The sequence below is a fragment of the Populus nigra genome, chromosome 17 (assembly GCF_951802175.1).
Source record: "Populus nigra chromosome 17, ddPopNigr1.1, whole genome shotgun sequence".
NCBI lineage: Eukaryota > Viridiplantae > Streptophyta > Magnoliopsida > Malpighiales > Salicaceae > Populus > Populus nigra.
This window is the reverse complement of record NC_084868.1, coordinates 7619948-7634350: the sequence shown is the minus strand read 5'-3', so window position 1 is coordinate 7634350 and position 14403 is coordinate 7619948. Positions and strand designations below refer to the sequence as shown.

The 14403-nt window shown below is 33.4% G+C and overlaps 1 protein-coding gene across 1 annotated transcript; it reads left to right on the top strand.

The window, feature by feature from the left end:
• On the top strand, positions 1-8781 carry LOC133677304 (probable LRR receptor-like serine/threonine-protein kinase At1g67720). The gene is made up of 15 exons (XM_062099249.1): positions 1-443; positions 1542-2073; positions 2382-2887; positions 3114-3246; positions 3390-3461; positions 3566-3634; positions 3723-3794; positions 4319-4384; positions 5181-5335; positions 5421-5662; positions 6518-6644; positions 6714-6782; positions 6915-7101; positions 7519-7654; positions 8241-8781. The coding sequence occupies exons 1-15, from the start codon at positions 377-379 to the stop codon at positions 8571-8573; spliced, it is 2766 nt and encodes a 921-aa protein (XP_061955233.1). The 5' UTR covers positions 1-376; the 3' UTR covers positions 8574-8781.
• The last annotated feature ends 5622 nt before the right edge of the window (positions 8782-14403 follow it).

The following is a 14403-nucleotide window of genomic DNA, read 5'->3' as shown; positions in this document are numbered from 1 at the left end:
TCACTTGCCACCATTCCCAAAGTGAAAGTGAAAAAAGCAGAGAGATCACAGCATGTTCTATGATTCTAATGACCAAAGCACCATAGGACTCTTACCCTCTTCCGCTGTCTCTCTCCAAATCATTCACTTTCACATTCACATTCACACTCATTCTCAAAACGGACTGCTACAAGACACCACCATTTATTTTTCTTTGGATGGCACAATAAAATAATTAAAAGAAACCTCTGCCTTTTGTGTTTTTGAATCCCTGTAAAGAGCAGAGTGGCTCTTTCTCCATTATTGTTCTGTTCTGTTGTTTCTTTATCTGGCTTTGCCATCTTTTTTTTTTATTATTTCTATGGGCTTCTGATCTAACTCAGTTGGTCGAGAGAACATGGGGTCTTGGCTTCTGCTTCTTTTCTCTCTTCTTCTTTTCTTTCACGCCTCCTCTGCTCAACAGGGTACCTCTCTCTCCCACTCTCTGCGTAATATTTTTTTTATGTGCTATGTAACATGCATATGTGTAGTGTTGTTATTTAAGCATCACAATACCTCCATACTTGACTCAACGTTTTCGTTTGTTTTTGTTGTTGATTGCTTTGCTCTTCTTGATTCTATTGAAGATGAGATTCAAAGACGCAAATTTTATAGAGCTATAAGGTTAAGAAGAAGAAAGAAAATGGAAAAGAAGAGAGCTTTCTTTTGGTTTGTCTAGTGTTTTTTTTTTACAGACCGTATATAGGAATGGAATTTGATAGATGTTTTGGTTAGCGACTGGCAAACAAAGAAATTTATGTGGGGTTTTAGTTTTGATGCATTAAAATTTTTGGTGAAGCAGCAGCAATTCATAAACTATTTATAGTTTTGATTAAAAAAATATGTATTTATGGCTGGGAGACTTAAATCTTCTTGTTTCTATGTCGTGTCTAGAAGACTAGAATCTTTTCTAATTGGTAAAGTTTTTTCTAATTACCTGTAGTAGGAGTTGTTAGATGAAAATCACACCCGACCAGCCGACCACCAAGGCAATAAAATTAAATTATCAAAATTTGGGGAGTTTTAGTCCAAGTTAGAGACATAAGTTGCTTAATAACATGAGTGAGCCGCCCATTTGGTATATACAAAGTCTGAGTTCTTTGAGTATGGGCAACTTTTTATTGGTTGCATCTTCACAGAGATGCTACAACTAGGAACGTAGCTGGCACATGAAAATGTAATCAATACTTGAAACATGCTCAATTCAATTCTGCCAGTTGTTTGCTTGAATAAGATGTTATGACATGCATGCACACATGTTAGCCTGGGAAGTGAAATAGTAATTTGTTAACTCTTCCTTTTCCTGAAACATGCTGTCAGTAATATTTGATGTAATGTCAGCTTATTTGTGATTTTTTCCTTTTTTTGGGGGGGTGGGCTAAAATATTGACCGGAATCCCCTCTCCCCGCTCTGCATTTGCTTGCTTGTGCGTGTTTCTGGCATGGAAATCCTGTTTCTGTATACGGACAACAATGTGATTTTTTTTTAACCTAATAATGTGAATATGCTTGAACTAAAACAGGTTTTCTGAGTTTGGATTGTGGTGGCCCAGCAAACTTCACTGATGCACTTGGACTATCATGGACTTCGGATGTTAATTTTATTTACGGAGAAGCAGCAAGCATATCAGTTGCAAATGAGACACGGAAGCAATACACTACAGTGAGACATTTCCCTGCAGATTCCAGGAAGTACTGTTATAGATTGGATGTTACAAGTAGGACAAGATACCTTTTAAGGGCAACATTCTTGTATGGTAACTTTGACAACAATAATGTCTATCCAAAATTTGACATATCTGTTGGGCCAACTCATTGGTCTACCATTGTCATTTCTGATGCTAATACCATAGAATCTATAGAGCTAATATTTCTGGCTTCAAGTTCTTCTATCAGTGTATGCCTATCCAATGCTACAACTGGGCAGCCGTTCATATCAACCCTTGAGCTCCGACAATTCAATGGTTCAGTTTATTTTACAGCATTTGAAAACCAGTTTTATCTCAGCGTGTCTGCCAGAATCAATTTTGGTGCTGACAGTGTGGATCCAGTTAGGTATGCTCTAAATATCTGGTTCAAGATGCAACATGATGTAATTTTTACTGATGTACATTTATCTGAATGCTTTTTCAAGCAACATCTGCTTATAATTTAAGAGAGGTAGAGAATAAAAAAACACATTAAATTGTACAAACTTAAATGATCCACAGAAATACCTCTATTCCTCATAGTTGAAATACTTTATCTCCCAGATTTGTTGCTGCTTGAAGAGTAATATATCAATTTTCCCTTCAGACACAAATCTTTTGACACGTGTACATGCGCGCACACGCACACATCAAATAATACTTCTTTTTTTCCAGGTATCCTGATGACCCTTATGATAGAATATGGGAGTCAGACTCTGTGAAGAAAGCGAATTATCTAGTTGATGTTGCTGCTGGTACCAAGAAAGTTTCAACTGACATGCCAATCAACATCAACATTGATGAAAGGCCTCCTGAGAAAGTGATGCAAACAGCTGTAGTTGGCACAAATGGGTCGCTCACATATCGGTTGAATTTGGATGGTTTTCCTGGTTTTGGGTGGGCTTGCACATACTTCGCTGAAATTGAAGATCTGGATCCCACTGAGTCCAGAAAATTCAGGCTGGTACTCCCAGGGAACCCTGACATGAGCAAAGCTGTTGTCAATATTGAAGAAAATGCTCAAGGAAAATACCGTCTCTATGAACCTGGATATACCAACCTATCCCTACCCTTCGTATTATCTTTTAGATTTGGAAAGACTTCTGATTCTTCCAGGGGACCACTTCTGAATGCCATGGAGATAAACAAGTATCTTGAGAAAAATGATGGTTCTCTAGATGGTTAGTAGAACAATATTCCTTGCATGCACTCCTATAGTTTTGACTGTGAACTTTAGCTGAAGACCTGAAATCTTGGTGTTTTAAACTGTGTTTGAAGCATAAGTTATGTTAATTTGACATTGCCATTTTCCATTTTTCCATGAAGCAGATTATCTAGCACATCATGTGTTAATGTGAAAATTTGAAACCTAAAGCGCATCTGATACTAAATTTGCATGAGGTGCAGGAGATGTTATTTCTGGTGTGATTTTATTCTACTCAACAGCAGATTGGGCACAAGAAGGTGGTGACCCATGCCTGCCAGTTCCATGGTCATGGGTGCAGTGCAACTCTGAAGCAAGGCCAAGGATTGTTAAGCTGTAATGATTTATCTCTTTTATGATTTTATTTTATGCATTTTCAGATCCATTCCTTCATTTATCCAAGTTAAGTCCCTCACAATGTATGAGGAGAATCTTGCATTCATATGGTTGAAATAACTTCTGTCTACCTGGTTTGGCAGCTCATTGTCTAGCAAGAATTTGTCTGGGAGTGTTCCTTCAGACTTGACGAAGCTGACAGGTTTAGTTGAATTGTAAGTTTCAAGCTGCTTATCTTTTAGCTGGATGATGGATTAAATTTCAAGGTATACTGCTGTAATAGTCCCCACATGATCATATCCACTTGTCTTGTGTGCAGATGGCTCGATGGAAATTCATTAACTGGTCCAATTCCTGATTTTACTGGATGCACAGACTTGGAGATCATGTAATGCTGGATGGATTTTCTTAATCATGGTGTTTAATCTTTGTTTTTATTAAAATGTTAACCTAACAAGATGATCCATATCTGACAGTCATCTTGAGAACAATCAGTTGACGGGTGAGCTGCCATCCTCCTTGCTGAACCTACCAAATTTGAGGGAACTGTAAGTTATCAGAACTTGGATATCATTTTAAACCAAAGCTTAAGCTGTTAGGTGAAGTTTTTCAAGTTAAGATTTATATTATTTTTTAACACATCCTCTCAAGTGAAAGTTTTTTGGGCTTGAAACTTGCACAGACTCACACTGCCTTGTGTATAATTTTTTTATTAATTAGAATGGGGTGTTGATATTCGAACTCGTGATCATTTGGTCAATAAAACTGATACTATGTCAAATAATCATTTTAATCCTAAGTTTAAACTATTAAGTGAGGTCTCAAGATATGATTTATACTATTCTCTAACAAATCTCTCATGGGAGTTTAATAATTAATAAATATTTCTGCTGTGATTGATGAATGATGATTGGAAGCAATGTCACAACTTTATATGGATATATTTTTTTGGTAAAACTGTAAGGAAATAGAAAATTACCTGTCTAAGTAAATAATTCATTTCACTGTACTTTATTCTGTTTTTTTCCTTTAGTAAAATAATTTATATGCCTAACACCTGGGGTAATTGCAGGTATGTGCAAAATAATATGTTATCCGGAACAATACCATCGGGTCTCGGTAGAAAGGTGGTTTTGAAGTGAGTCTCTCTCTTTCTCTCTCTCACACCCACATGTGTGCGCACGGGCACATCCACACCCCACTTTGCAATTGTTTATTAATTTGCTGAATTTTGCATATTATTGATCATGGACAAAGAATTCTTTGTTTAGACTACAATGTTTTATTGTATTTTTTTCAACCATAATGAGAAGCTATTCAACTACTTCTAGACATAATAAGTACATAGCCAGAGTCAATTGAAGTAACTATTAACAACTGCATGTGGTTTAGTGTGTTGGTCTTTTTAATTGAGGATTTCTAATTTGTTCGTTATATGTGTCAGTAGGTCTTTCAATACTTCAGTGTCCCATATTCTTTTATCATTTCTCCTTTGTAGTTTTCCCTAAAAATCTGTTGCTCACATCTGTGCATAATCCCAAAAGGAATAGTCAGAAGTAGGAATTGATTTAGAGGCTCTATGAAATAAGGTATGTGATAGACAACCTCGTACAATCAGGCTTACTTTCACCCTATCATAGTACCATAATCTTCCCACTCAAATCTCTTTTAACTATGGCTCACTGAACTGGGGTTTTGGTGCTTCAATCCCACACAGGACCTCCAAGTTGGCTTTCCCACGTTTATAATGATCCAAGGACTTGCTAGTCGAATAACATTTAACCCCAAGAGTCCTACTCCGAAGTTTCTTTGATACACCTCTTTCCACCTGGTTACTTCATGTCAATGGAGATTTATACGTCTCCTGTATAAAATCACATTTTTGGGTGTTTAAATCAAATATATTCAACTCTGTTTTCTTGGTATAATCACAGCTACTCTGGAAACATAAATCTTCATGAAGGAGCCAGAAGAGGGAGGCACATGGGTATTATTATCGGTTCGTCAGTTGGAGCTGCTGTTCTTCTGATAACTACATTAGTGTCTTGCATGTTCATGCAAAAAGGAAAGAAAAGACACCCTGACCAAGGTATGGCTATAAAACAATTTTGAAGTTTTTGTCTAGCCTACCAGACTTCTCAGATGATAAAACATACGTAACTTGTCTATTTTAGAACAACTTCGGGATTCCCTACCTGTGCAAAGGGTAGTTTCTACCTTGAGTAATGCTCCTGGAAAAGCTGCTCACTGTTTCACATCCTTTGAGATTGAAGATGCTACAAAAAATTTTGAGAAGAAAATAGGCTCTGGAGGTTTTGGAGTTGTGTACTATGGAAAAATGAAAGATGGAAGGGAAATTGCAGTGAAAGTTCTAACTAGCAATTCCTTCCAGGGAAAGCGAGAGTTTTCAAATGAGGTAAATTTCCACCTTATTGAACTTTATTCAATAAATAAATTGCTATTGTAAATGAGGATACTTAAATTCATATTCTTTGAATGCTAGATCGTGTTCGTTATCGCTCAACTAAATTGCTGCTGGAAGTTTCATATGATTTTACTCGATTATAGTCATATGCTGGTTGGAATTGTTTAACCACTGAATGTACAGAGGATTCTTGTTTCTAACTAGATGCCATTGGTCCTGACCCTTGTTAGAAAATGCATTAAGTACTTCTTATAAAAGAATTACGTTGTCATTTTGGCTTCCAAACATTCTCGTGCAAGTCATGTTTAGAGTCCCCAGCCCCGTTGAATCTGTAAGATGTAGAATTTCTGATTAAAATGTTGATATTTTTTTTGTAAACTAAGTTCCTACTGGAAGTGCTATGGATGTTATCCAAATTTTGACAAGATTGACTGAGCCTATTATAAATCAAATTACCGGGATCTGCCTTGGGAAAAATTCAGTAAGATAGATGAGGATTCATTAACTTGTAGAACCTGCAACAGTTTAGCTCCTTAATCCTTTAATGATAGTTTCCATTGGGTATTAGACGAAGGAAAATTAACAAGTCCCTAAATTTCCTAGTATTGTAAGTACCTGGTTAAATAAATGGATAAAATCCTTACATTATTTAACTGATTTTATAAACTGTTTAAGAATTGAAGCTGATATGGAAACATGCATATGTTTTTTGAACGTCATGCACATATTCGTAAAATGAATATTGTTCTCTGGAACTTAGTTAGTTTGAGAATCATGCTGTATTGTGTAGTATATTTTTCAGTTGGAGCTGAAACTGTGAATCGATTTGTTCTGCCATTTGCACAGGTGAGTCTTCTTTCAAGGATACATCACAGAAACCTGGTACAGTTTCTTGGATTTTGTCAAGAAGTTGGGAAGAGTATGCTTGTTTATGAGTTCATGCACAATGGAACACTTAAGGAACATCTTTACGGTAATTTCAAGTGTTTTTGAATTGGACCAATTTAAATTTTGACACTCACTATTTTTTTCACTTTGGCAGGTCCTTTAAAACAAGGAAGAAGTATTAGTTGGATCATGCGCCTTGAGATAGCTGAAGATGCCGCAAAAGGTTTATGATAAGCCATTTTTTCCTTTTTTCTGTTCCTAACATATTATCTGTCCTTCACTATGGTGAAGCCTATAACTTAAATAAGAGTTGCAGTTGAAGAGTTGTAATGATTGTGTTTTCGTACTTGTTCAGGGATTGAATATCTTCATACAGGCTGTGTTCCAGCCATTATACATAGGGATTTAAAAACCAGCAATATTCTTCTTGACAAAAACATGAGAGCGAAGGTTGCGGATTTTGGCCTTTCAAAACTTGCAGTAGATGGAGCTTCACATGTCTCAAGCATAGTTCGCGGCACCGTAGGATATTTGGATCCCGAGTAAGGTTCTTTTCTTTAATTTTATGATAGATCAATTTAAGTAGTATGATCTGGGAGAATTGATTATGTTGCTGCTGCTGCATTGTTAGATGATTTTAAACTTTAAAATACCATAGTTATTGTGAAGTGAATAACCTTATTAATAATCTGCTAACAACATTCGGGCAGATAAAATGGCAAGGTTATATTTAAGTTTGAGACATGACAGTTGTATCTAGAACTCTGTTACGCACTCTCTCTTAGCCATAGATGTGTTTTTTAACGAGCCACATTCTTGTTTCTTATAGAAAATGATATTTACAACTGCAGTGAGAGCCTGGAGTCAAGATTGAGTATGAGTTTAGCAAACACTTTCCACCGACATGGGTGCTTCAACTGTTATCACATTGCATTAATAATTTTTGCTCTGTTACGCAGGTATTACATCTCGCAACAGCTAACAAACAAGAGCGATGTTTATAGTTTTGGCGTCATTCTCCTGGAGCTGATGTCTGGTCAAGAAGCCATATCTAACGAGAGCTTTGGTGTAAATTGTCGCAATATAGTACAATGGGTAAGCTTGTTGATTGTTCAAGGACTAGTGGCTTGGAATTTTAACCATGTGTCTTTGGGAACTTCATCATTGATGATCATTACCTGAACAACCAATTCTAACCATCTAAATTAAATTCACAGTTGCTTTTGGCAAAATGCTTTAAGCTGAATAAATATGATTGGTGTTATTATTATAAATGTGCCTTATGTCTCTATCTTTTCTCTTCAACAAAATTTGTTCAAAGTCAAGATCGAAGCTTCAAGCAAAATTTTTCTTATATCTGTAACTTGTAGATTAAAGTCATAAGATGATTTCAACCAAAACAAGGTCAACAAATAAGCTCAATTTGAATGCTGAGTTACAGCTTTTAAAGGGTCTTTTGCTTCAGATTCTTTTTTCACTTTCAGTTTGTTCCTGGAAGACGTTGAGATCATTCATTTGAATGCTGAGTTAAACATATTTGGAAATGTTCCTTATTTCCTGCTTTAGACATTTGGCTTGGTGGTTGTCACAAAAAAGTTTGCTACATTTCCTTGAGAACCTCATTCTTTTCATTTCTGGAAATTTCTATTGCTGTTGATGGACTTAAATAATTGTATGGCAGGCAAAATTACACATTGAGAGTGGGGATATCCAAGGAATCATTGATCCCTCACTATGTAATGAATTTGACATCCAGTCAATGTGGAAGATAGCAGAGAAAGCTTTGACGTGTGTCCAGCCTCATGGTCACATGAGGCCATCTATTTCAGAAGTTCTCAAGGAGATCCAAGATGCTATCTTAATTGAAAGGGAGGTGACAGCAGCAAGAGGTTTCTCTGATGAAATGTCCAGAAATTCTGTTCAGTCTTCATTCAACCTGGGTTCTTTGGATTTGGGTGGAACTGAGAATTGCCTGGCGCTTGACGAGTCCATTGCGCGGCCAACCGCCAGATAATTCTTTACATTTCCACCGCTGGCAGTTTTTGGTCTAGGATTTATAGTGCTGAAATCAAAAATCGAATCGACCCTTTAGGTTTCAAGCAAGAGCAAGAGCTTTGAACGTGTAAATTTTGAGCTTGCAAATTATTTATATTCCCATTTTGCTGTAAATTTACCCTCTTTTGGCAATGAATAAATGGATCCTCCCGTTTCTATGCTATAAATCCCATCAATGTCTGGAAAATGAGGCCTCAATTACACGGTTTAGCTGTTCAACTAGCTGGTGGCCTGCGTGCCTGCTTGTTGCAGCGAGGATTTTTTTGGCGATGTAGCAACAAATATGATCAAATAATATAAAAAATTAATCAAAAAATTTAAACAAAAGCAATTTTATTTTTATTGAATATTAATGAGAAATTCTTTTTTTTTTCATATTAGATGCATAATAAAAAAAAATTTGTTATGCTTGAAAAATTAAACATCCATCAAATGTTAATGTTATAGTGTTTGTTTGTTTTTTTTTTTTAACACCTTAGTAAGTTAACAAAAGCAATTTCTCGAGCTTAAATCTAAAATAATGTAGCGTGCAAGGGTAAGATTAAAAAAAAATAATTGTTGAAAAAAAAAAAGGCTTAAAAGCATGAAGAAATAAATACAAACCGTCTATTTGTGTACTAGTGAATAGTGAATTTAGCATCAGAATTATGTTTTTTCTATTATTATTATTAATAATATTAGTATCTAAACCAGCTTTCCATGCACCTCAATTAATTCTATAAACCAACTAATATTATGAAACCAAAAATTAACGGTAGAATTACGTTTTTTTTTGTGTAATGTAATGAAGTGGGTGTGTAAATTTTTATCATCTCTGTCCATGAGCACTGGAATTATTGTCCTAAGGTAGCAATCATGTGAGCTGACAGTGGGGATGCTGAGTGACAGAGACAGAGAATGGTGGCTGCTTTGGATGTTGCGAGGTTGGCCGAGTAGTCTTCTAGTCTATGCCTTAGTGTCTAGGTGGACCATCCATCCTTGCACGCTAAGATTAAGCAAAAATCATGTGGTTTGTCAGCATGGATCTTGTTGGCCAACCCATCAGTGATCGATTTGTTCTTCCTTTACAAGACATCAGAGCCCCATTGCTTCTTTCAAACCTCAGGCCGTCTAAATTGGTCCGATCATGGTGGCTCCTCCCCGCTTATATTGGGTCCCGAATCGGGTCACCTGGGTCAGTGATCAAAGCTTTCTTGCCATGGCAGAAGGACAAAACAATTACCTTTGAGATGTGGCTTTTCTATTATGCTGTTCATTCACCTGAAATGGACCTATGAAGGGATTCCCGATCTATCTTTTTCAATGGTTAGGCCTTGATACCTTCTTAATTAGATGTCCCTTCATAATCCTTCTCTAAATTTATATAACGATTACCGACACTATTATTTAATGACACAAAAATGTTTTTATTGGATTTCAACTTGTTTCTTGAAAATATATCCCCTAAAAGGAAATAATGAATACAAATTAAAAAATTATACAACAAAATTATCTAATATATATAATTATAATGCATTATAAAACACCAATAAATATCGTACGCGTTTTCAATTTCATTACACAATTACACATGATATGATTATTTCGATTTCATTAGATTACAAACCATCATAAACTTGATGCATGACTATTTCTTAATTCAATTCTTAAATAAGAACAATTATTTGTATATATTGGTAGGAGGACCTTGGGCAATTTTCATTCATCATTCAATAATTTGATGATATGATTGCTCTTTTAATGCTTCTAAAAACATAATCAAGAGAGCTATTACTTGGGTATGTTCCCTTGATCTCCCATTAAAATGGAATCATCCTCGATCTTTCAAGCTATGGGTAAAATTATTGGAAGTACTATTAAAATTAAATGCAACATGCAAATAAACCTAAAATATTTTATGAAGAGTAAAGGTTGGATTAAATGTTGTTTAGAATGATTTTTGGGACTTGATTTCTAGAGATTTGATTAAAGATTTAGGCTGAAATTTTGGGGTTAAAAAGTTGAAATTAGAAGATTAGAATCTGAATTTAAATGTCAAGATCGTAAGTAGATAATCTAAATTCAACTGTTGGGATTTGGAGTTTTATTAATTTGAACTAAATTGGATAAATTGAGAACATGAATTAAATGTGCTGAATTAAACTAATTTAATTCAATTAGACTTAATTGGTATTCATTGGACTGAATTGATTGGAATGAAACGAATATGATTGAAACGAAGTTATATAAATAATCAATTGATCCTTGGGATATTTCTTCATTTTCATTATAGTCTTTGGCTTTACATTTTTTCAATTGCCCTAAATCATCTTTCTTTTCAATTGTGTCCCTAATTGAATCAGTTTAGACCTTCAAATTTAACCACTTGTTGCATATTCATTCTTAGTTTCTAAAATTATGCAATTTTGACTAATCTAACTCTCAATTTTGATCTTCTTCTTCAATTATGCTCTCCATTAATGTCTAAATTGGCTATTTATTTCAAAATTATTTTGGAATTCAAATTTTTTTTAGTCTTAGCCAAACTAAATCAAATTAACCTTATTTTTCAATTTCCTTCTCAATTTAACCCTCATTTGTGACCAAAGAATTCTCAAACTTTATTTTTTGCTATGATGCTTAATTATTGGCTCAATTTCAACCCTAGCTATTTTTTTTGTTTTCATGATTTATTATTATTATTATTATTATTATTATTATTATTATTATTAGTATTAGTATTAGTATTAGTATTTTAACACATAAAAACTAAATAAAAATGATTAAAATTAACTAAAAATATTGAAAAATATATTTTTGGGATTTTTCTAATTTTCTCAAAATATATATGAAAATAAAAAGTGAAAATCGAGTTATGACATAGTCTATTAAAACCCTTTACAAATTGCATTATAAAACCATCTTATGTTTATTATCACCCTCCAATATAATAATAGGTTTAATTAGAGATAAATTGCAATGAAGTTTGTTGGCAAATTTGAAGATTCAAAAGGTCGAGACTATCTAAATAAACCAAAATATAAAAAGCTCATTGGTTTACCTTTTTTTTTTTTAACTTATAAGGTATGAACCTTACAATATCTTCAAGAACATTAATTAAAGTATAATGTATACACTTCAGCATTATTATATTTTTGTTTAACATAATTTTCTCATCCTCACCTTTATTAACAAGCTCTTCCACTATATGAATGAAGTACAATTATTTATTTTTAATTGATAACTAGGGGAATATTTTTCATCATATTAGAAATACTCATTTTTAGCTCTTTTAAAGTTTTTTCTAGGTAAATATGGGTTTTTTTATATATAGATAAATTATATAAGTGGACAAAGCATTTGTTAAGTTAATTTAGGGAATGCTATAGTAGAAAAGTTGGTATATTTTTTTATAAAAGAATTGAATAGATAAGGTAGAATATATAACCATGAAAGCTCTTGGTAAAGGAAGGAATGGATGTTTTGAGACATGGTTTTGTTTACCTAGTTCATACTATCAATTATTCATTTTTTTTTTAATAAGGAGAAACTATAATTGAAAATTTAATTTTGAGTAGAGGAAGGTAGTAGCTTTATAAAATTAAATGGAGTATAGAGATACCAGACTTTGAACTTTAAAAAGGTTATTTGTTCTCTCCATCATGTATTGAAGAAAATAAAAAAGGAAAGATAGTTGTAGGGAAAATAAAGATACTAAAAATATTAAATAAAGTTATAAAAAAAGCAAGTAAATAAAAACAAGAAAGATAAATTGAATGGATAAACATTTACATATATAAGACTGAGTATCATTTATAGTAGTTGTATGGCCTTTTATATATTGATATCGAGTTTGAATCTTATCTAAATATGTAACTCTAATCCTACAAAAATATTGGTATCAGATAAGGAGAATTTATTGAATCTTAATACAAACTAAACTTCTCCTCTATTTATACCCATATGAATCCTAAACTAATATATGACTTTTGAATTGGTTATTTTGTTAAAGACCTCCACTTTAAAAAGATTTAAGCCTTTTGGTTCTTTGTAAGCGTTCAAACTCCTATGATAAATTGATTTCTTGTTAATTATGACCCTTGATCACCTGTTTAACTATTTTGTTAATTATCCTAGTCAATCAAAACTCTTTCAAAGTGGTCAATTCTGCTACACTCAATAGATTTTAGCTTTCTTCCCCTGTTTCATCATGAACAATCATCGTTTTTTTATGTTTGACATGTATATGTTTATTTTTGGTGTAAACGGGTTTATTTTAGATTTTGAAGTTTGTAGTGGTTTCTTAAACTCTAACCAAATCATAAGCTTCGTTAAGTTATTTTAGATGAAACATGGTGACTGAACCATGATAACATCTTTAAGGCTAACAACAAACATATAAGAGACTTGATTTTCATTTAATTTTGCTTGGTTCAACACCACATCAAAGTTTTTAATATATAACTTTAAATAAGAAATTTGTTATACATTCTTAATAACAGCTAAAGGTTCCACCCACCATAAAATCTACTACATAGAGCTAGGATGTGCTCTTTCTACCTAAGAACATCTTTGAAAGATTTAATTTAAGTTTAATGCTAGTGTAAAACATCTAAATGAAGAAAATAAGAAACATATTTTACCTTTTTTTTCCAAATCCATGAATTCCATGTCAATGAACTAATTTGTTTTACAAATTCATTTGTTGACATATTCACCACCAATAAAAAGGAAAGTCTATCCTAGGCCTTTTTGGTTCATTAAAACTATAACATAGAAACTGTTATGATGGTAATCAAAGGATGATTCATTAAGAGTTAAGATTGATTTTTAGGTAACATCACTAGAGATAATTTGGAGAAAGAATCAAGTAGAAGGTGGATGCTGATGTTGAAATAAACCAAAACTACTAAGTAAGCCTTCAAGTTTCAAAAACCATTTAGATTATCTTCCGTCAACCTCTAGCCATTTAAGGTAGCTTTATTGTATCTTAAATTGTAATGCCTTTAGATTGGATTAAGTGTCTTTGTCCAGGTTTCTTCAAGCCAGCTAATATCTTGTATCTTGAGGGGAGCCACGACCTCATATAAAGGTTCAGAGGCTTTGATATTAATTGTTGCAAGTGTAAATTACAAGGTATCAAAGTAGATTGATTCTAGTAAAGAATCAAGAGACTTAGATTCCATTATTTTCACATTTCACATTTATAATTTTCTTTTCATTGTGAGTTATATAAATTCTTTTATGGATTTAGAATATTTTATTTTTTATACTACTTATAGCTAATTTTCACATACATTTTCATTTCCACATTTGTTTCAGGCTATAAATTATAAGTTTTTTTACCAAAAAAATATTATAACTTTCTTAATGAGTACAACACATAACGCTCATCTCTACTAAAAAAGAATATGAATGCTTAAATAAAAGTGAAGTTTATAAATAAATACTTATAAACAAATGATGTATTATTGGAAATAACAATTTTTAAACTTGCATTAGGTTTTTGCATTTAAAATCACAAAAAAGGAGGGTCAATTTGTGCCCTTTTTGTTGCAAGTTTTAATGGTGGGGGTAATTGGGTTGGTTTGATGGATAAGATATGTAATTGGAAATGTCCTTTGTTAAGAGATCTAAGTTGAGAATGATGTAATAGTTGAGGGACGAATATGATTTTTCTCGTGTCAGGAAGACCTAGTTCCTGCTCTGCTGGCCTTTGAGTTTGACACGAGGTGAGTGGATAGAACGACGTCGTTAAGTGAATCGAAGCACAAAATAAGCCGAAAGTTTCTGATACCTCGTGGGTCTAA

Bases quoted from the DNA above. Each gene is read 5' to 3' on its own strand.
- LOC133677304 (XM_062099249.1), top strand. From the start codon at position 377: ATGGGGTCTTGGCTTCTGCTTCTTTTCTCTCTTCTTCTTTTCTTTCAC. The intron at 2,888-3,113 runs GTTAGTAGAACA...CATGAGGTGCAG, and splicing joins AAATGATGGTTCTCTAGATG to GAGATGTTATTTCTGGTGTG. The intron at 5,336-5,420 runs GTATGGCTATAA...TGTCTATTTTAG, and splicing joins GAAAAGACACCCTGACCAAG to AACAACTTCGGGATTCCCTA.